The following is a 23,458-nucleotide window of genomic DNA, read 5'->3' as shown; positions in this document are numbered from 1 at the left end:
GTTTAAAAGACAATTATTCCTGATACTGAGCAAATATGTGTAAACTTTTCAAATAAAAAAATGTTCTCTGACATTTAGCAAATAGAAATAATTTTGCTGATGCTAATTAACCTAAAACAAGCAATAATAGCGATACAAATATGCGCATGTGTCCTTTCATGTAGTGCATGTAAACTTGTGAATTATTGCACCTTTTTATTTGTTTTCCATTTGTTTTGCATTAAAAATATTTTACAATGTTTTAAAAACTGGTATTTTTAGAGGAGCGTGTTTGCTTTTGGGTGCCACTGTGTTTTGAACTTTACTAAAGTTAACTTTTAACCCCAGTGAAGTATTTCTGCTTTCGCTGACTTCAAAAGCTTATTCATGATCCAGATCTCTATATCTGGACATTGTGGATCATATTTTGCTGCACCAACAAATCTAGCAGCAACACGTTGCCTCAAATATGACATCCTAGTTTGGCTGTTTCTGTGTTATTAATATAACACATATCATATGTCGCATGCGTTTCTCCAGTAAATGTGCTGAATACATATGAAGATGACAATTTAACATTGATTTCCTCGACTTTGGTTAGCATTGTCTTGCTTAAATAAGCAAAATATTTCCTAAACAAGACTCCAAAATGACTCCAAAACCTGTGTATGCAAGTTTGGTACACTAGAAATTAACTCTTTCATGCATGAATTATGATCCTTTGTGTTTATTTTCTTTAAAAAAGGTAGGAAATTTTTTTTTATAAAAAAGGTTTTTATTTTATTTTATTTTATTTTTTGATGATCAATTGTAATTTTCTCCAAATAAAAAGTTATTTGAAAAATACATCAGTAGCATTGTTCTTTAGGGGTTATCTGAGGTCACAATATTTTTTTTTTGGAAGGAGGGACTGGGTGAGTTGGCATGCTTTTTTGTCTGTCGGCCATATTGGATTTAACAAAAATAATTTCTTGCATTTGCAGGTGACGGCCAGTAGTTGATGGTGTATTTTATTATGGATTAGTGTCCACTTCAGTGGTCTGTGTGCATTTATAACATAAAAATCCACAAGAAGCACAAGAAAATGACTTTTAGACAGCTGTCCACTGTGGTGACCACTATGCATGAAAGCGCTAAAAAAAAAAAAAAAAAAAAATGTTTTCAATTTGACCTTTTGGAACTAATATTGGAAAAAGCAAGAGCTTCCACAGCTCAGTTCAGTTTGTTTCTGAATGTGGTTTTGGGGGTAATGTCTGGGTCACGTCTCCACCCCCATCTCTGCAGATTAGCCATAAAGACTGTCTCCCATTCAACCCCCCTCCCAGGGTTTTGGGTCTAGCCAGAGATGTTGAGCACTGCAAAAGTTGAAAACAGACAGGTGGGGGTCGAGAATGGGTTGTGATTAAGGGTGTGGTAGAGACAAGAGGGGTTTAAGACAGTTTGTATTGTTTGCATAAGCAAAATGCAGAGAAGTGAAGATGATGAGAGGAGATGAACAAGGATGCCACATTGACAAGCATCCTTTAGCAATATGTGTGTAAAATTCTTTACAGGAATTTAAAAAAAGGCAACAAAGAAGTTTTGAAGGAGGAATTTCACAGAAGGAAGCATGGAAGACATTTATAATCACTTCCGGTTGTTGGATGTGTCAACATAAAATCTTGTTTTTAATATTGTTCGATTCGCACGTCACCAAATGTCTCGAGAGAAACTGCATGAAAACACTGGGAGAAACCTTCAAGCATTTAAACGACAGGAGTAATCCAGTAAATCCAGATAAACTCAGCGGTGCTGGAATGTCGCTGATGGGAGGGAAACTTAAAATGTTGGCTGTCGCGTTGCTGGACCACAGCTGAGGTTTGTTGGTGGACCGGGCAGAATAAGAAGGCCTGTATGTGCGCGGAGGACTCCATTCAGGGACCAAAGGCTGATGGCTGCGTGACGAGCTTCAGACGGCGCTGTGGGAATTTAGCCTATTTGAGATGCAAATGCCTCAAAGAGCTGAAAGAGAGGGAGGAACAGGTGTCCGAGGAAGTGTGCTGCTGCAGCACTGGTGAGGGAGGGAGGGCGCTGAATGATAACACAGAAGCCATTCAACTGCTGGCTCCTGTCTTTACTTGACTTTTACCCCTCGTCTTCATTTCTTTTTTTTTTTTGTGGGGTGAGCTGTCATAACAGCTTAAATACCAGTCAGTGGAGATAAGATGAGTTGTAAATTGTAAAAAAAAAATATATATAAAAAAACATGATGTTTTCACAATGGAAAATCTCTTTAATGGGACAATATATAAGATTAAGGGGGAACTGTGTGAAAAGCTGCAGAATGTGAGAATATGTCTTATTCCAGGTTGTGGGACAAACTAAAAGATGCAATCAGTATTTTATCTGTCTGTTCGTGGCCAAAATGTAAAAATGGTGTAAGACAGCAGCTGGCCTTTAAATGTATAAACAGCAAAATTCTTGCAAAGCATCATCTTTAAATGCACAAACAAGTTTCAGATGATAATGCTTCAATGCTGTTTTTCTAACTCCACTTCACCCAGAACTACAACTTCAGCACATTAAAAATCAGAATGTGCCCTTTGCAGGTTCTTGAAGTTGGTACATTATACATTGTCCAGTAGGCAAGCTGGAGCACGAGAGTTTTGAAAATGCATAAAATGTACGTGCTGAGAACGTGATGGCAACTTATCCAAGTTTGGTACAAGCCAGACTCCCTGTTGATTGGAGAAGCGCACACGTCTCCAAATTGCAAACACAGGAAATAGGCAAACGCACAAGACAATACTGAAAAGTCATATATTCAATTAAACCTAATTCTTATGTTTGTGGTGTAACTAAAAATAAAAAAAATCAGTGTAAAACGAAGTTGATTGGATAAAATAAAATAAAATTTTTGATTAAGAGAATATAGTCTGCATATAAATTTTTTTTTTACTATTCTGTTTTCTTTTCCCATACAAATCAAAACCTTGGTAAATATTAATACAAAGTAGCATTTCACTACAGAAACTATACTTTTTCTGTAATGCTGCTGGCATTTAGACCTCTTTAAAAATTCCTTGGTACGGAACCATATTATGTCGATTTGAATCATATTTTCTATGAATAATTCTCAGATGATCAGTAAATACCACATAAATGTTAAAATGGAGCTGGAAGCTTTATGCTTTGTCCAGCAGATAAACATTTGGCAAAATGTAATTGATGCTCTGCACATGAATAAAAACACCAAATGCTTTAAATTTAAACAAAAACCTTCACTTTTTCTTGGAGAAAAGAACCACAAAAACCACACAAATGCACTTTTTAAATTTGTTTAAAATTAACAGATAACCTTAGTGGCTTGTACAATAAAATTTCAGACATAAGACAATGGATATGTTGGTACATCAACTTACATCCATTAAAACAGTTTGTTGGACTGGCAAATGCTGCTTGCATAAAACTTCATTTGAAACTTCGTCCTTCATTGGACACCATATTATAACAACAATAATGATAATGAGGAACAACACTAACATCTGATTATCAAAGGTTTATGGCTCATCAATAGTGACTTTACTGTTCCAGATTACAAATAACAGCTTTTTATCAGTTCCTGTTTTTAAATACAACTTTTTAAAAATATATCATTTTAAACTGAAGGAACTGCAAACTTTAAAGAAGCTCTACATTCTCATACATTTGTCCCCTTTTAACAAATTAATGTTAACACTTTGAGAAAACCAAAACCCTCTTCTCAAATATTTAAAACATATAAACAACAAATCTTTGGCATACTGACACAAAACGCCGCTGGTGATGAACCTCGTTCCTCCGTCTGAATGTGAAGTTTTACCCCAAGAGCGGCTCACTGCTTTGGCTAAAAAAAACAGCGTCAGGTCGCCCCCGTGTGGACAAGAAGAGCAATTACTGATTCATAGAACCAGCACATGAAAATGGGCCAAGCAGACAAGCTGGCAAGTGTTTGTCTGTGAGTTAGTGTGAATTCCTGAGAGATTGGAAACGCAGTGACTCGTCAGGGCAAAACCGAGGAAGAAAAGGTCATTAATTAATGAGGGCCAGCTTTAGTCCTCAAGGGCCACACCTGCCTGTTTTAGAGGAGTCTCTACCCCAGCATAGCTGATTCAAATGGTCCAATTACCTCAAAGTATGGTAGAGGTACTCCTAATGAACTATTATTTGATTTATGTTTGTTGAACCAGAGAAATAACTGAAATATGCAGGATGACCCTTACGAACTGACTTTGGACATGTAGAATGAATGAATACCTCTTCCCATGAATTGCTCATTACTGATGTGCATTTCAAAATTATTACTTCTACAATTTAAAACCTTGCCCCCTATGCTTACATAGGCAGCAATATTTTAGCATAAAATACATTTAAATACCTGCAAAATCCAAAGAAACCACTAAAATTTAAGCTACTTAAAACCAGAAGTTTCCTGGACGCCATTTGGTCTAGTGAAATGTCTTAGCCCAACACCTAAGAAGTCTGTGTTGTGTCTATAAAGAGTAAAAAGCATTTTCCACTGCTGCTGCAGGGATTTAATGTTTATCCTGTCACTAAAAACTGTGAAGTGGTTCATGCTGAAACAGAGTGTCGTGGAATGATTCATGCTATGAACTGGTGTAAACCTGGTCTGGTTAAAGGTACGTGTCGTGCTCGGCGCTGCTCAGACTCTCTTTGGACCCCTGGGTGGTCGTGTGATGAAGGGTTGAGGACAGATCACTGAGATTAACGATCCCGTCTGGTGGCAGGACGGTCGTCGTGTGCCCGTTTGCCTTTGCGGCCTTTTTACTTCCCTTCACTTCGTCTCCTGGCACCGCTTCTGTTTCCGCCGCCAAAGGAGACTCAACGATGATGGTAGGTCTCTGTCTCAGCTCCTGCCGGCTCGGAGGCTCGGCAGACATTATGGCCTTGGCGCCGTGCATCCTCGGAGGGGACTTGCAACTTAGATCTCCGCGACTCTCCTTCCAACGTCGCAGCTGAGCTTGGTGTTCCTTCTCAATGTTCTTCTCAGACACCGGTAGATCGATGATCTGAAACACACGGGTAGCGGCGACGTCTCAGATTCAGGAAGACGGGCGATCGAACGAGTAAAGGTTACAACAGAGCAGCCCTACCTCCTGCACCAGGAAGCCTTCACGTGTGTACTGAGGCTGAATCTTTTTCAACAGCTCCATCGTCTCGTATAAACCTTGGCAGGTCTTGACTTTCTCTTGGGTTCCTAACATGCATTTCAGGAGAACCAGGCCCACTCTGAAGAGGATCTTCACTCCTGACAGCAGAAACACCAATCAGAACACAACACGTAATTACATCTGCAAATGAAGATTGGATAAAACAAAAACTCTTACAAAGTATGTTTGGTCTAGTTTCTAGAGCAAATATGTTGGTACTCTTGAAATAAGACAAAAGTAACTTTTCAGCAAGATATAGGAGTTTATACTACTTAAAATTAACTCCTATATCTTGCTGAAAAGTTACTTGTCGGTTAGTTTTGTCTTATTTCAAGTGCTTTAAGATATTTCCATATTAGAAACTAGAGCAAAAATATCCAAACAGTGTTTCCATGTTTAATATGACACAGTCCAGAACTTCAGTATAAATTTTGGTTCAAACGATTATTTTATTCCGAGATGATTGCAAAAGCCACAAGATGTTTAAATCAACTGTTTTTTTTTTTTTTTTTGGCTCTTCTCAAATTTAAATCTCAAAACTGTTTTAAATAATTTTTCTTCAGTGAACATTTCAGTCCAGATTTGACCACAGCTTAAACAGCGTTTGCCTGTGACCACAAGGGGGAGCTCTCTTTCTATAGGATGGACATGCGAGTAGGCACTAGAAATAAAATATCTTCCTCTCATTAGGTATTATTGCCAACCCAAGAGTAAAATGGCACCCTGGGTGGGGAGCCGTATCAACCCCAAAAGGATCTCTGATGTCCTCATGCAGCTGGACTCATGGGATCGCACTTTAAAATCTGAGTTGTTTCACTCAAATTCATGAAATTTCTAATTCTGCAAAAATCTTCTAATCACAACTGAATCAATGTTACACAGTTTAATCTTAAATGTAAAGTATTGTTTTCACTAAGACTTTGTTAAAGACGCTAATAAAGGTTTTTGAGTTGAATGCAAATAATTAATTTGGGTAATTTTTTTTTTTACTACAAATGTACAAACCTTTAAAGTCTTGGGTGTTTTACTTTAAACTGAGGATGTTTTTCCTGCATCTATTCAGGAATGTAAAGAAGAATTTTCCATTTCGGTGAAACAACAATTGGGTGTGGATGACTGACGCTAAATACAGTGACATTTGCATACTGCTTTTGAATATTTCTGCATTTCTAAAAGTCTGAAACACAAAAGAAAAACATTTCCTGGAAAACTAGACAGATTACCTGAAAACTGCGTTAAAGCCAAACAAAATATGCTGAACTTTAGCAAACAATAAAAGCCCTTGTTAAACATTACATCAGTGTGTTTGCTCGCTCGCTCGCTCACTCGTCATTTATTACTAAGACACTAAAAATGCTCTGAGGGCGTGGCAGCAAATTCATCTGTGACTGTTTTCACACAAACAGCCAAAACGTTTTCACTCTGAGTGTGATATCATTACTGCTACCTAAAGGAAAACAAAGCGTTACGTTTCTTTAATTTTTTTCTCCCCGGGGGCCTCACCCTCACAGAGGAACATGTCCCAGACCCGCAGCACAGAGGACCAGGGCAGGGTCCGGGAGAAGGCGCACATAAACCACTCCGTCATGTACAGGATCGGCTCCAGCTTGTGTTTCTTTAAGTGGCGGTGAGCCACGGGAGACACCCCCCGCAGCAGAGCGTACAGGATCTCCCCGTCGAGCTGGATCGCCTCCTGTGGAGGAGACAGGGGAACAGCAGTGAGCAGGCGGGGACAACAGATTCCTCTGTCTCCGCCTAATCTGATTGTCTGCTTATCCCTGTCCTTGGCTTAGTCACCACCTTGTGTTATTAGCTTGTTAACTTATCAGTATCCAGTGAGAGAAAGAGTCGCCTGACAAGTCTGACGGCTTCTATGGCCGCACATACCGTAGCATAGGAGCATAGCAAAAATGTTCTGAAGCTGGTGTTTGTTTCACTGGAAAACTCTGACTGCAACTTAAAAACATGTAAAATGACAAACTCATGTCTTTGACGGCAAAATGTAATGTTTCAGTTGTTGACTGTGTGTTCTACGACTTTGTATTTTGGGGTTTTTATGAGGTGCAGCACTTTGAAATGAAAATTTGATTTAATTTTTATTTCTGACCTACATGCGTATTCTATGCATCTGTGTATTTCTAGTAATAAGCGATCATCTCTTTGTCAAATCACAAATTTCCGGTACACTGCAAAAAAACACAAAATCGCACCAAATACTTAATGACTTGTTTGAAGTCAAAACTACTTGTTATAAGTGAAATAATCTGCCAGTGGAACAACACATTTTTACTTATATTAACATAGGACAAGTGTCTCGTCAATATTAAGGACTTATTGACTTTAAAATGAACTCCTATACTGTACTGAAAAGTTACTTGTGAGTTAGTTTAGTTTTATTTCATTTGTACTAAGATATCTGCACTGGAAACTAGACCAAAAATACTTGATAAGATCTTGAGTTTTTGCATAACGATGGACATGCTTTCAGGTAACGCCCCGCTGTTCCTCAGGTGGCTCTGTGACATACCAGCCCCGTGCTGTAGTATCCAGGAAGGTATTTTTCACAGATCTGCACAAGAACCCAGAAGGCATCCTAAAACAGAATTGTGACATCAGTGTCAAATATGAAAACCAAATATGGGGGGGAAAAAACACACACACTTTAAATAGATTGCTTGTAGATACTTTTGAAAGAGAAAAAAAAAGGGATCTTGAAACATTAGAGGATGTTCACCTCAGCTGGCATGTGCATCAAGAGGACGGCAGCAACGGGAGCCTGAGCCTGACAGTAACCTTCGTCAGGTCGGTGGAGAGTGTAAGCTTTCAGGACGCGAAACAGATCCTGCTGCCTGCAGGAAAAAAAACATGGACGATATCATCTTTGCAAGCATATCCGCTCAATTTTCCACATTTCTTCATGTTACAACCACATGTTTGGTGCTTTTTGTTTTTTGTTGCGGTAAAAGTCACGTAGTATAAAGCGATCTGGTCAGATCAGACCATAAATGAGCTTGTTAGCTTACAAGTGTGGCAGAAAACTGACAGCACACCACCTGCACAGTGAAACACGGTGGTGGCAGCATGATGCTCTGGGAAGGTTTTCCCACAGCGGAGATGGAGTGGATGGGAGTATGGACAAAATTAAATCCAACTTCCAACAGTTTGATAAGCCGAAATAAACACCTAGAGCTACAATGGGGAGGCTCTGGTCCAGTCAAAGTAAAGACAAGGCAAGACTTGAAGGTTTCTATTCACAGAATCTTTCCATCCAGCCTGATTGAAAGATCTGCAGCTGAAAATACAGCAGAAAAAGCTAAACAAATCCAAGACACACTTTTCAGATTCATATATAGTCAATCGTATAAAACCTCATAAAACATGCGCAGCATTAACACCAATTCATACAGTAAAACAGGCAACTGACCCATGACCTCCTCTGGCTGCGAACATTTCATGAAAAGGAAACTGGCGATGAAGATCCCTCTCGATGACATCGACCCATTTAGGATCTCCTGGCTGAATGTCCAGCTCCTGAAACACATCGGTTCGTGACATGTTACAACTTTAAACAACCCTTAATGTTCTTGTAATCTGAAACAAACAAAAAAAATGGAAATGAAGGATCATAATCTCATAACTGCAGCAGATCTAGTCAAATGCAGACATCAAGTTTATACACGAGTTCCTGCAAAAGTTCCTCATCGTAATGTTGATTTTTCCCGTGCAGAATAATAAAAAAAATGACGTTGCATGGCATAAAACGATGTTCTTCCAGCTGGGTTGATTAATACATGTCATAAAAAGGCAAGCATGAATCGTGCACTGACCTCAAACCGGCCCTTGTTTTGCTCCCGTTTTACTTTGGCCCCAGTGAGGTAGAGCCAGGCTCGGCCCCGTAAGGACGGAGGGATCCCCTTCTGACAGCGCTCTTTCACCTTTTATCCAACAAAAACACATCCAATCACTCAAAACTCACGCATGAAGTCATGAGAAACCCTTTTCTAAAACAAACAGAACTAGATTTTCTCATAATCTCTTAGCGGATTCGGTGTGCGCATCGGACCTTGTTGTGTTTTTTGGCCATCCACTTGTCCCAGCTGTTCAGCATCTCCAGCCATTTAGCTTCGCGTTGCCTCAGCACCGCAATGGGGACTTCTTCCGCTCTGAGGAGACACAATCCGTACAAACAGCGTTCAGACAAGCTGGCTGCGGCTCCTCTGTCCTCTGCTGTTGCTATATCAGGAGAATCCCGGTCTTCCTCGCACATGCAGGAAACTTTCCTCAGGAATCTGAGCGAGGTGGAGGGAAAACAGGAAGCTGAGGGGAACCTTTCCCCCAATTCAGCTCATCGCAGTTTCATGCACAAAGATATCTTCCCTTTGGAGCGGTGCAAGTGAAAACCAGCGTCATCCAGATACACACTTACAGCTCTAATCAGAGGTTTACATACACTTACAATGAGCATGGATGCTATAAGGCTCTTAATGATTTACCTTATCTTTTCTTTTGCCAGCTTGTTAAAGAACATTTAACCAAATATCACGTATTGAGTTCATTTATCAGATTCAGCTCTTCATTGTCCCACATGGGGACATTTATTGCACAATTCAAGGACGGGTAGGACATAATCAACACAATTATCACACTAAATAACAAGGATCATTGTAAAATGTTCCAAGCTCGGTCAAAGTTGATTAAAAGGTTTAACTATGTTCGGGACAAACATCATTTTGACCCTGTTTGGGTCCATAATGAATATAAACTAGTGTTGATAAACAAAACATCTAAGATGCTTGCTCCGTAGTCATACTGAATGTTAAGAGACTACAAAAAGATGAAATGCATGAAAATAACTGGTGTATGTAAAGTTCCAAATCATCTAGACGGCATTACATTCTATCATTAATAATAATAAAAAATAAAAAATGCAGAATACTGTGTTGCCTATGACAGACCAGACTGCCAAGTCTGATTTATTATTGATCGTTCAGGTCTATATTCAGTTTAAAAGCACATTTTTAAGCTATATTTGTATTTTCGGTGAAGCCTCCAAATGTCAACTTTTCAAGAGAAGACTGTTTCATTTCAAACTGAAAAGCTTCTAATTATTATTGCTCTTGTGACTTTAAAAAGAGGGATGTCTGACATGAAGCAGTCAAAAAGTTTCAGAATAAGAGGACTCGTGTAGAAAACAGACGCCTGAAAGCTTTGCAGCTCACGTTAGTTTGCCTTCACACTGAGGGAGAGAGCTTGAACAATGCATAGATGAACAATAAAAAAGTGAAAGGGAAATACACCACCCTGAGCTGCACTACAATTATCCTCTGTTGTTTGCATGAACATGCAGAGGGAGGATCTGCCACAATGTTCAGCCTACAGATATAATCTGATTTCCTGTCCTTCCTTAGGCCATTATGATACATCTTCCATTTGCTATCCAGAAACACAGGAGTAATGAATTAGTTTAAACATGATTTTGATTTTTCTCGTCCTATAATTCATTTAAAAATATATACATATTGAAGAAACAAAACTTGTCCAGGAAATAAATGGGGAAATGCTATATTTTGGAGTTCTTAAGCCAAACTTTGGAAGATAATCGCAAATGTAAAAAATCCATTCAATATCAGAACAGAAATCCAGAATGCTTCTACAAACATTAATGAACTCTACTGTTGGGTCACGACAGGCGCATTAGGACATTTTCTTTACATTAAGCATGCAACGGTCAACTCTTAGTGATATTATTGTAGTGGAACCGTTTAGGAATCTGCTGTAAGTTAGCCATTAGCACTCAGACCATCAGTGTTTCACAACCCTGGTCCTCGAGGCTCATGTTACCCCTAACCTGCATGTTTTAGATGTTTTCTTGCTTCAACACACCTGATTTCAGTTGACAACTGATTAACAGGCTTTTCGCTGAACTGCATTCATCCGAATCAGGTGTGTGAAAGCAGGGAAACATCTTAAACATGCAGGGCAGTGCGCCTGGAGGAGCAGAGCTGAAAACGCTACATGACCAGATGTAATGAAAAGTCCAGCGTGTCTAAAAGCATTCTTGGCAATCTAAGTTTGGTGCAAAAAGTAGAGGCTGTCTTTCAGGAACTGAATGAAAAATCAAATCCTAAAGCATACGATGACATTTTGGACAATAACTTCTTCCACTGTTGCAAAAAATATTTGGTGATACCTCATTTCTGTTCCAACATGTCTGTGCACTAATGTGCACAGAATGGTCAATAAAAACATGGATGACTGAGCTTAGACAGGAAGAACCTGACTCGTAGTCTAGACCTAAACCATGACGAAGCACCTCAAGAATTAATCAAGAGTGAAGCCTGGCCTTGTCCAGCATCACTGTCTGACCTAACAAATATACTTCTGAAAGAATGTAGTAAACAATTTCTCATAAATAGTCTCCTAAACTACATGGAAATTCATTATAGCACAAATAGGAGGACAGACATCATATTAACCCAGATGTATTAAGAATTTTGGGACTCTAGTTGTTGTAGCCAAAATATATATAATCTTTTAAAACACGAAATTAAACTACATCTCAGTTTAAAATACACAAACAATAACCGTTGTCTTTTTCGAAGAATTATATTCCCACAAGGGGAAATGATCTTTTTTAGCTTCCTCATTCACTAACCTAACTGAAAGTTGGCTGACAGTCGTGCTGAAATGTTACTCACAGTTCTCCGGCGGACTGCTGAGCTCCTCCAGTGAACCCGTACTTGTCCACCTGCGTCTCTTCGGGGATGGAGCCGTTCACCTCTGGCTCCAGTCCATTCGAGCTGCTCTTCCCGTTACTGTCCGTCAGCTTCTCTGTGTTGCCCTGAAGTTCCAGTCCATTTCTCTGCTCCGTTTTTGCCATTTAGACGGCATTTACCTCAGTAAAAGCAGGCGGTCTAGAGAGTGATCTCAAAACTTCAGCATGTAAGTTTAAAGCTCTCCATGCAAACGCCCGCTGGGTTAGCTAACTGCTACAGGACAAAGCTAGCTCGAAGACTAGCTGGTCAACACCTAAACAAACTATTGAGAGGTTATTTTCTTTGCTAAATCTCCGTTTTTGAATCCAAAATGAACGTTACAGGTACACAAACCGATTTCCACCATGTGGTTAAATCCCCAGAGCCTAAATCCAACGACCAGCTCCAAAAACAGAGGTTAAATTAGCTCGATTATTTGTAACACTATCGCCGAAGGTAACATGCTATTATCATAGTGCTGTCAGCTGACCTTTTCTTCTGAGTCTCACTGCTGTCAGCAAGATTGTAGGTTAGCTTTAGGCTACAAGGAAGAGAAACTGGCTGCCTGGAGCAAGTTAGTAAACAAAACATGCACGGCATCCAGTTGCTCTCGCCTTCCACCTACTGGTGAAGCACGAATATTACAACACAGTAATTGTCTCCTTTTATACTACAGATATCACGTCTAAAAATGAAATTGTAATTTCTTTCATAATGATATTATACTATTTATATTTTCTCCCAGTATGTATGTATATTATTTTACAGTAAACTGTGCAAGTTGGTAGCTAGTAGTACTATGGTAACAGTAAAGACATAATTATAGTAAGTTTAAATTCTAGTAGTTTATATACAGTGAACTATTATCACAAACCGTAAGCTGCAAGTTCTCAAAATCTTATTACAAAACGTTACAGGAAAAGACCAGTAGGGTTCAGGTCAGTAACTTGTAAGTCCAAGATGTACTATCTAAACTCCTGAAAGTTTCTTCAAAGTAACCTATAAAGCCCAGGTAATTACCCCTTGACTTCCAGACAAATCAGTGGAAGTACCACATATGTCCTATAAAGTTCTTTGCAAGTTCCTGAAAGTTATGAAGAAATTTTTATAAAAGTAACTACTGAGCCCAAAAAGAGTTCCTGTAGATTTATGAAAGTAAATCTTGAGTTTGACATTATTGAATGTAGTGAAATAAAAGACTAAATAGTTATATAAAAACAAAAAATACATTTAAAACAAAAGTAAACTAAAAATCTTCATCTGATTACCTGATTTGAGTGACGCATCTTTTTCAAGCTGTCATTTTGAAAACATTTTTAAATGGGTGTTAAATTATATTTCTATTTATTCTACCCAATAATAAGAAAATATAAATAAAACATAAAACTGTTCATTATTCTGGCATTTAGCAAACAAGGATACTATTGGTAATCCTGATAATAGAAAGAATTTTGTCTGATCCATTACCGGTGAGAAAAATAGCTATGCTTCAATAGTGCATGTAAATATCTCCTAATCTCTGTACTGTACTTAAATAATGTACGCAATATGTTCAAAGAATCTCATACACCTTTAGAAAAACAGCACAATTTTAGTATAAATACTAGATTCTTTATTTAAATATTGTACATATTTTAAAACATACCAGTATTTACATAAATTAGACCAGCAATATTACACTGTAGACCTCTAGGCGTATCGGTCACACTCAGGCTAGAAAGAAGACAATCATACCATCAGACTGCAGAAGCACCTTGAGAACGGCTTAACATGAGATAAACACAAGAGGCAGGAGGGGAGGGAGGGGACACTTCATTTACATCAAACACCGGGGGGAAAAAAAAAAGACACCAGCAGACGCAAAACAAGCTCGCAATGACAGGAAAGGCCTCTTGATTTACAGGTCTGGCTTTTAAGGCTGAAACTGTGATCATCCTTATTTATGTGAAAAGAGTAAAATGGTGCTGGCAGCAGAAGAAATACAAAACGAACCGGGCAGGCAGCAGGAAAGTGATATTCAGATTACCTGTTTTGTCTTGACAAAAGAGGATCGGTTAGATCCAGACGATGAAATTTGATCATGCATGACACAAACATTTTTAATTGTTCTACTGCTCCCTTAACAAATAGCACAATCTGATTAAAGTTTAATGCATAGCACACAAAAGAATCAGCTGGGACTGTACCGGCAGAGTACCAATATTATGATCCCTGGTTCTTACAGTGCGTCTTATCGGGCAAAATGGCTTTCCTTTTTTGGTTGCTTGTGTTGTGCTTACAGCTATCCGGTCACTTCAAAACACGCCAACCTAAAGCCTGCGACGAATGTGAGACAACGGTAACATACTAAACGTCACTACCAACGCCGCTGCTCGCTGCACATGGATAACTTACAGTACTGCTTTTTGAACAAAGCACTGATAATATACATAAAGAAAGTGGGTCTTTGGTGCACATGCTTTAAAACTGACCACTAAAGATTTTGTCGAGGAGTTTGGATGAGGCTTTAGACTAAAGGAGAAACTTGAATGGATAGTGCAATCTGTTTTGTTTTTATAAGTCCAGTGTATGCATTTACTCCCATGCATGTGCCCTGTGTTGCATTAATGTGAAAACTGCAGAGTGAGAGAAGAGTAAAATATCCTATCCTATTATTATAAGAAAAGTATTGAGTGTTTTACTGCTTTTGAGTAGTGATTTGACTCAATGATGAAGCCAATTAATTGCATGTATGTAAATGTAGATATGAGCTAAAAATGTAGTTAAGACAAATGACAAAAAAAAAAAAAAAACAGCAAACATGTTGAAACATGTATTTGTATGCTTTAAATATTTTTCAGACAAAATAATGCTAAAAAAAGTATTTTTTTTCTTTCAATGTACTCCTGACCCATCATTGCAACTACAAGCATTCCCAGCTGCTCTGAGATAAATATCAACATTCAAGACTTCTCACACATACCACACTCGTATTTTAACGTCACTCCAACCACTCAGCGGATGAAAAGACACGGCAAGCCGTTTCTGTATATATCAAAATATCATTGATATGCAGCATTAGGTCTACTATTTATTTTGCGTTGCTAGTTCAGCATTTGGCTGTTTTTTGTTTTTTTTAAGTTTCCTGTCTTACCAGTACGACAGATTTTGCCACCAGCTGGCAAAAGTAGTTAATAGTATTACATTTTCCTGAACTACTGCTGTAAATTAACCCAGTGTGAGCAAATTAAGATTGCTCTCAAGCGTATTAGATGAAATACACAAACTGCTTGCCGTACTGATAATCCTTGCAAATATTTTGTTCGTTTCAGCAAGTGTGGAAGGGATTAAATTAAATACAAGATTATCACGTAGGCAAAGAAATGTGTTCATGAATGACTTTATATCCTACATGAGTTACCACAAGTTTATCATTCAACTGACAACAAAAATATAATCCTAAAAAAAAAAAAAAAAACAAAACAAAATATTTACAACCCACCAGGATGTGCGCATCAGCAGCTCCCTCAGCTAAGTGACAACACCAGCTTAACCTTACCGCAACATTTTAACAAGCGTTACACTTTCGCTTTCACAGGTTTCTCAGACATTCCCAACCCCGAGGCATCAAAAAGCAACTCCCAAATCGTTCTTCTCAACAACACTCATTTCCCACACAAGCATCCTCAAGCTAATATATGTGCTTACTGTAACAGAACATGGGAGCAAAATAACAATGTAATAAAAGATTGACAGGGAGGTTCAATCACCTTCTCACAATATATCTGAATGCATGGCTTACTCCTTAATAATGTCACATTTTTTGAAGCATAAGGGCCGCTGTTAAGAAAAACAACCCCCTGTCTGTTCTGCTTCAGTCCCCTACAGTTTGTCCGATGACAACGTGTGAGACACGGGGAGTGATCTCAGCTCCTGCTGCATCATGATCAACATGAATATACTCTAGCTGCCTGCTGCCCGTACGCCACTCAAGCACCAAATTAAAACAGCGGAAGAAAAGAAAAAGAAGCAAACGTGGAGTTCGGCCACACTGTAAGGAGTGCGAGTCGTGTGGGTGGGCCTCCCCCCCACCCGTCAGCCTGCGGGGCATGATGGGAGGGCTGCAGGTGGAAGACTCAGGCAGGCGGCAAAGAAGGATCAATCCCAGAGTAGCACATGTTCAGTCTGTATACTCAGCCACTATAGACAACAGCACCGTTATATCATCTGGTTTTCCTCCTGCAAAAAAGTGAAAACTTTTCAGTTCAGAGAGTCCTTTAAAACCCTCTTAGTTTCGTTTTACAGTCTTTATTAACTTGTGCGCTGTATGTACTGCAAATTAATGTCCTCACCTCTTACATTCAGACCATTGTCACAGGCAAACTGTGCAAAAGGAGACATGTAATTTGGATCGTAAGCAAGGTCGTGAGCTTGCTTAGCGATACTTTGTGCAGTCTGCAGTACGCTGTCGTAGTTTGAAGTCTGAAAACGAGAAATGTAGAATCATTAAAATGTGCAAAGGGTTTACTGTGTGTCAAAAAAAAAAAATAATGTCTTCCAGAAGTGACACCTTGAGTTTTTTTAGCTCCTGAAGAATCATGTAGTCTGGCATGTTGTCAAAGAGGCCGTCTGTGGCTGTCAAGATGATGTCACCGAGCTGCACGTCGAAAGATGAGCTGTCGGCTGCTTCAGGACTGGAACACAACAAGAAAAGGGAAAAATATGCAAACAGGCAATATTAATAAACTGATAACAGAGCATTTGGAGTTACTCTAAACAGGAAGTACCCTGTCCTGAGTGTCTATGCAAGAAGTAGTGAGGCTTCTGCTCACTCACACCATAAAAAGGGGTCAAGTTTTATATCCTAACAACACAAGGTACATGGAAGCTATCTAAAGAGTCAGGTAATGACACGCTGCAGCTATAAATCTACATTAAAATAGGTTTAAAACCATTAAGAACAATACCTTGCAAAAGTATTCATTCACCATTTTAGGGGACATTCCTACACGTTATGTTACAACCACAATCTTCTGCAAATTTTTGGAGTATTTAATGTGATAAACAGCACAGTTGTGCAAAGTTTACACAAATAAAGTTCTGAAAAGTGACAAGTGCATTGCAGACCAAAACTGTGTACAGCAAACTTTGAGTGTGTCCCTAAAAGCTTTCCACATCTGTTCATTCTTCTTTGCATGATAGCTCAAACTATCAGATTGGGAGAAAATCCTGTCCCAAATCCTTCATCCGCCCAGACTTTGACTGAGCTATTGCAAGGCATCAATTTGCTCTCGAGTCCGCTTCACGCTGGAATGTGAACCTCGTCTCCTCCTCTAACTAATACTCATCCGACCTGTCGGCTGAGATGGACGGCCGTCTCCGAGGAGTTTTCCTGTTGTACTGCAGTCTTTCCATTGTTTTGCGAGAGCTTGAACAATGCTCTTTAAGATGCACAAAGTCTGGGGTATTGTTTCACAGTCCAACACCAGTTTGACCTTTTCACCTTTTAAGGGTGCAGACAAACATGTGGAATGTTGCACTGCATCGAGATTCTTGGTAGTTAGTAATTTAGGATTTTTTTTTGTTATAATGGGACTCTGTTGCATTTCACCTACTACTGAACTTAAAGAGGCAAACTAAAATATGCTTTGTATGAGTCTTTTAATGTAAAACTACCAACCTGTCACTGAGCACAACTCCCTCTGCTCCCGGGGGAGCGATGGACAGCTGGAAAGGCGTGTTAAAATAGTGCTGCTGCTCATCTGAACGATGGACCACCTCTCCTCCACGCACCACAAGGAAGCCCGAGTCTCCAAGGTTACACGTGTGAAGCTGGTGACTCCGTCGATCCAGAACAACAATGCAGGCTGTACTGCTTCCTACAAACACAGGAATAAGACAATCATAAGGTTAGAAGTGTGCAAATAGAGCAAGCTGTTGTAAATGAACATTAGATTAAAAAAAAAATATTCAAATCAACTGTGAGTCAAATCAAACTGGATTCTTCTATTAGTTACTGCAATTGTGTTGAATATTACTATTATTATTGGGTAAAATGGAGACAAAAACAAGGTCACGGACTGTGCTTTCCTCTCCCAGATCACACTAACCTTGATGAAAGAGGGTCGAGTACTAACCTTGTCACAGGTTCCTAAAATATAATTAGAGTCTTTGACAAATGTCACAGCAGTCATTGGACGCTCACACTGGCCCAAAATACTGAGCCTCAAAAGAAATGTGACCTTGGTCACATGTTTGACTTGACCCTGCATTTCAAATCTTTACAACCACTCAGCCTTATCAGTTACAGATGGATATGTGACCTATTTAGACCTCCGCAAGTGGAAACTTTATAAACTTTGCAATTTCAGTCCCCCACGCACCACAGAGGGTAAAAAAAAATAGCCATTTAAATTATTTAAATGTAGGCATAAAACAAGAAACAAAATGACACAAAAAGAACACAAGCTATGAAATTCATCTAGAAAATATCTGTGAAAAACACTGAAGCACCTATAAAACCTGTGTAATCTGCTAAAAGTTAGTGTTGCTATTCCTCCAACTTTTAGAGGAATATAGCGAGATAAATTCAACTGCTTAATGTAAAATGCTATGCAGGCCTCTCAGCAGCACTGCTACGGTCTGACTCATACTGCAGCTATTTAAGTATAGCTTCAGCGCAGCTCACTCCACAGATTACTGCACAACTCCCTGGTGTACCGACTGTTCAGGCGATTCTGAATGCGAGTACTCACCCAGCAGTGGGACCTTGTTCTGTAGCAGCTCATAATAGCCAGAGGTGAGAATCCCCACTGGGTTAGAGGGAGTGAAGCGTCCCTCCTTCACCAATCGCTCACACGTTCTCATCAAGGTGGCAGAGAATTGAGACGGGTCAACACCGTAATCACGCCAACCGCCTACGCCATCAGCGACACCTATAAGACAGAGAAAAAAAAGAAGAGAATTACAAAAATCTGATCTTTTATACTGGAAATTAAGTCAGAAAATATGCCTTTACGAGGCTTTCTTATATTCATGTTCCCTTAACTGGCTGACATCTTGTTATTTTACAACCATAACTTTAATTTTTTTTTAATTTGGATTTTAGGGTTAGACCAAGTCAAACTTGTGTATTACTGTAAGATTAAAGAAAATTATACTTAGTTTTCAAAAATATCTAACAAGAATCTACCTCTCTGAATCAGAGCTGTGCAGAACAACCTTTTTGCAAGTTGCTTAGATTATGTCTCTAAAGTCTTAACAAGTCCAGAGGTGGAACGTTTTATCCACTCCTTTGCAAAACAGCTTCAGCTCGTTAGATGAGATGGGGAGTGTCTGAACAGCAACTTTTATGAACTACAAACTAAATGGCTTCATTGTCGCTCTGGGAGTAAGTAGATGTTTTTCTGCTAAAAAGTCAAACACCACAACAGTCTCTTCTGTCTAGAAATTATATAGTTGTCCTATATTTAGCTCCATCCATCCAGAAATCAACTCGGAGAACAGCTGTATTCATACTGAGATTAAAATAGCACAAGTGGGCTCTAACCAATTAGGTGAAAAGGTCCCCCCTTATTGGGGTTCTACATGTGTATAATTGTTTACATTGAGCACATCTAAGACATTTGAAGGGAAACGCACCATGTGAAACTGAAATCCTTCAGGCACAATTCTACTTGACACACTATAGACCGACTTTTGTAAAACTGCCAATCCAAAAGTACCTTTCATTCTCCTTGGTGCTGACTGGATGTACCACAATGAGTCAAAATGGGGAAGACTGTGGATATTAGCTTCTGTGGTAATTCAAGGATGGATTCCACTGTGCATTAATGCCTATTAAAGTATATTTATGTTCAAACTATTAAAATAGGCTGTTAGACGCAATTTTAGAAAGGGTTTCAAGTATTCAGTGAAATTGGTCATTCGAAGGAGGTTGTGGTATCGTGCTTCACTTTACTGGATTTTATTTTGTAGTGTCACAGTAAAAGCAGCTGGGGAAAAAAAGCACATCACACTTGTCATATTCTTACTGGAAAAGACATTTTACAATTTTCTTAATCTTTACAATTATATCTTACTTTCTGTTGGCCCGTTGTTACACCACACCTTCAAAAAACAAAACATATTTTCTCTACTTTATCTTGCACAAGTATTAGCAACTGTTTTATGAAAGCAAAACTAAGCTAGAACGTGGGTTTCCTCTAAAAGTCACTCACTGTTAGCGAGAACAGAAAACAAAGCTCCAACAGCAAAACAACTCACATTACCCACCTCTAGTTTTGCGGCCCTGCTGTTTTTTGCACTACTACAGAAGTCCATAATTACATGACTGCACATAGAGGTGGGGAGAGTAATCAAAAACTGTACCTCAAGTAAAAGTAGCACATAAGTAAAATGTAGCCATTAAAAAAAATAACTCAAAAGTAAAAAAGTATTTTTCGAACTTTACTCAATTGTAGCAATACTTCATAATAATATTTCTCAAGTAGAACCAAAACGTTTGCTGTAAAAATACTCCTAGAAGTATTTTTTTTTCTAAAAAGTTACTGAAGTAAATGTAACTTTACAAATGTAAATACACTGCTCAAAAAAATAAAGGGAACACTCAAATAACACATCCTAGATCTGAATGAATGAAATATTCTCATTGAATACTTTGTTCTGTACAAAGTTGAATGTGCTGACAACAAAATCACACAAAAATCATCAATGGAAATCAAATTTATTAACCAATGGAGGCCTGGATGTGGAGCCAGACACAAAATTAAAGTGAAATGTTCCCTTTATTTTTTGAGCAGTATAGTTCCTGCCCATCCCTGGCTGCACGTTGCTTTAAACCACGTGGTCTGTGCAGTATTCGGCTCGTGTTTACCCTCGTGCCGGTGAGGACAAAACGCATTGAGGTAGCAAGCTGCTGCTAGCAATATGGCTGCCTCCACGCTCAACCATTCTGACCTCTGCAAGACATTGTAGTGCTCAGTCCGATGGTTCTTTAATTGAGCACTTTGCAGTCATATTTAGGCGTAACACAGTTTATTTAAATCCCCTGATATTATGTATTCAATTCTCAGCTTTATCGCTGTGTAGCCAAGGTGGAGCTAATATAGGTGAAAGGTCATATGGTGTTTTGAAGATAAAAGATACACACAATTAGAACATAACTGGACTCCGGTTTATTTTTTTTTATATATGACATCAGGTGATTAGTGCATGCCAATATGCTAGCTGGACACGAGATGAATTTGTCAAGTTCCTATAAAAGCTGCAGGGGGCAGATAGAGTGGGGGCTGTTTTGTTTTCATCCGAGTGGTCTGCACACGTGAGGGCTGGACCACTGAAGGTCACCCGATCACAGTCGTGAGCCGACACCTATTTGACAGAGCTTTCCATGCCCGTGACCTTACCCAAAACATCGGCGGTCCTGTGTCGCGCTATGAAGCAGGCGTCATCACCGTAGCACATCCCTTTTTTCAGGATCCCTTTACGAAAGTCTTTACCAAAGCCATAACTGGCGGTGATCAGGCTGTAGTCCCGACCGTCTGTCTGAGAGAGTCCGCCCAGGACAGCCCTGGCTACCAGTCTGCCATAAGACAATACAGATAACATCCCCCAGCAAGGAGAATCTCTGTCCTGATTAGAGGCCGAACACGCTGTTCCTTTCTTTCTCTCTCCAACCAGCCCGACCACCTGCCTGCAAGTCCTCTGATCACCGGCTGTCCGTCCTTATCCGTCCATTAGCCTCCAACAGGCCCCACCACAGTGAAAATAAAGTAACCGCGGCTGATTCTCTGAACCGTCACCCTTCGACCTGGCTGCTTAGCGTGCTGTTTATGTCTCCGGTGTGCCGTTCTCGCTCACTGCAGTTCCTCCACTGGGCTCTCTCCTCACCGACATGTTGCTACCGGACACAAAGCTACGAGAACATACGGGTTTCTGACCGTTTACAACCGCTGCGGCGTGCGTCACAGCTGCGTGCCTACGGTTGGCTCCTCCCAATACGCATGCGCCGCAGAGGAGAGGAAAGGAGCAAAGAGCAAAGGTCAAGGACAGAGGAAGAAAAGAAGCACGAAATTATATTTCGTGAATACTCCAAAATTCAACTTATTTCTGATAGGAAATTAGGCATTTTATTTACATGCAAGTTGTTTTTTGTTGTTGACTTTATTTTTTTTGTTGACTTTACAGGGTCAACAAAAAAAATTCTTCCTTCTCACATTTTGCTACAGCTTCAACTCAGGACTCAGACCTCTAAATGCTGATATGACTTCCAGTTAGAAAAAAAACAACTTATTAGGTACCCATGGATATGCACTTCAAAAAGGATGATGATGATGTTCAAAATAAAGTATCCAACTTAAAACCTCTGTTCTGAAGTGTATTGACTTAGTTTTTGCTACATTTCTCCTTTTCTTCCCTCTCAACTTTCTGTCATTGTCACAAGAAAAGGCTTAGACTACGGTAGTTTAGGTAATTTCTCACTGGTCACTGGAGAACTAACTGATAACTTGTTCTCTTTATTTTTCTACTACATCATTTATTTCAACTTAACTTTTGTTTTCTGTTGTTTTTCTTTCTATAGAAGCTACACCTGGTCTGGTGTTATGATTGGCTTGGATTCATTCCTGGAGGAGGGCATTGGCTGATGATGCTGACATCATTTTACCAGTCTGCCTCTCCTGCTGTTAAACGTTTTCTTTTCATAAACAGAAATTTGTGGTTATAATAGACATATTTGTCAATAGATTAATTTTTACCTTTTGAATCCAACATAAACATTTTCAATTCAAGAAACCAACAAACTGTTTATTTCTAAATCCATTGTCTCCCTCTAGTGGACTATGGTTTCTTGCTGGCTAGTTGTATAATTGAGTTTTGAGTGATCTTGTTCTAGCTGTGGCTTCCCTATTTCTCACATGTACAATTTTTAATACTGGGAGTGTAAATACATGGGAGTAAAAAACACCTGGTAGCAGGCCAGCCAGTTGTGGAAAACAAAAGGTCCAGAACAAAAGCTGGAAATCACCAAAGTGCACAAAGACAGATGTTTGAATGGATCTTAAAAGTGCACACACTCCTTGCAAAATGTTCAGGACAAGAACAAAATGAGATTAACTTAAACCGTTTCCACAGATGTTATGACAAAACAAATCAGTTTGTTTTATTATAAAACAAACTGCTAAAATATAAATGTAAAGAATAAAAAAATGTGCACAGTCCCAGTTGTCCAAGTGTATACATAACTAGAAGAAGCTTCTTTAGATGGTATAGCACTCTATCAGCATTACCCATCCTGACTTTGCAATTTTTGCAAATTTACCACATCCTGGAGATTGTGATGACATCTCTTGTCCAAAGTCTTCTTCAGATTTTTTGTCAGTTCCAGTTCTGGACTCCCATTCCAAAACTCTAACTTTTTATTCCTGCAGATTTTTATCTGGGATGTTTGAAAATCCTCAAAATACTTTTGGAAACAATTTAAAAACTGGTCTGCATATAAGGTTGTGAAATTCCAATACAGATTTTGCATTGATTAATGAAAATAATAAATGTTTT

The 23,458-nt window shown here is 39.1% G+C and overlaps 2 protein-coding genes across 2 annotated transcripts; both read right to left on the bottom strand.

The window, feature by feature from the left end:
- Positions 1-3,282: 3,282 nt before the first annotated feature.
- On the bottom strand, positions 3,283-12,546 carry tbc1d10ab (TBC1 domain family, member 10Ab). Its single transcript, XM_014999883.2, has 9 exons — positions 11,867-12,546; positions 9,232-9,331; positions 8,996-9,103; positions 8,593-8,699; positions 7,903-8,017; positions 7,696-7,761; positions 6,672-6,861; positions 5,112-5,266; positions 3,283-5,027 (listed from the first exon to the last, which is right to left on the bottom strand). The coding sequence occupies exons 1-9, from the start codon at positions 12,046-12,048 to the stop codon at positions 4,632-4,634; spliced, it is 1,419 nt and encodes a 472-aa protein (XP_014855369.1). The 5' UTR covers positions 12,049-12,546; the 3' UTR covers positions 3,283-4,631.
- Positions 12,547-13,512: 966 nt separating this feature from the next.
- LOC106925497 (protein phosphatase PTC7 homolog) lies at positions 13,513-21,868 on the bottom strand. The gene is made up of 6 exons (XM_014999884.2): positions 21,310-21,868; positions 18,658-18,837; positions 17,583-17,781; positions 16,473-16,596; positions 16,255-16,384; positions 13,513-16,141 (listed from the first exon to the last, which is right to left on the bottom strand). The coding sequence occupies exons 1-6, from the start codon at positions 21,509-21,511 to the stop codon at positions 16,083-16,085; spliced, it is 894 nt and encodes a 297-aa protein (XP_014855370.1). The 5' UTR covers positions 21,512-21,868; the 3' UTR covers positions 13,513-16,082.
- Positions 21,869-23,458: the final 1,590 nt, after the last annotated feature.

This window comes from Poecilia mexicana, unplaced genomic scaffold, assembly GCF_051168715.1.
Source record: "Poecilia mexicana isolate PSO_F unplaced genomic scaffold, ASM5116871v1 scaffold_12, whole genome shotgun sequence".
NCBI lineage: Eukaryota > Metazoa > Chordata > Actinopteri > Cyprinodontiformes > Poeciliidae > Poecilia > Poecilia mexicana.
This window is presented reverse-complemented; position numbering and strand designations above follow the sequence as displayed.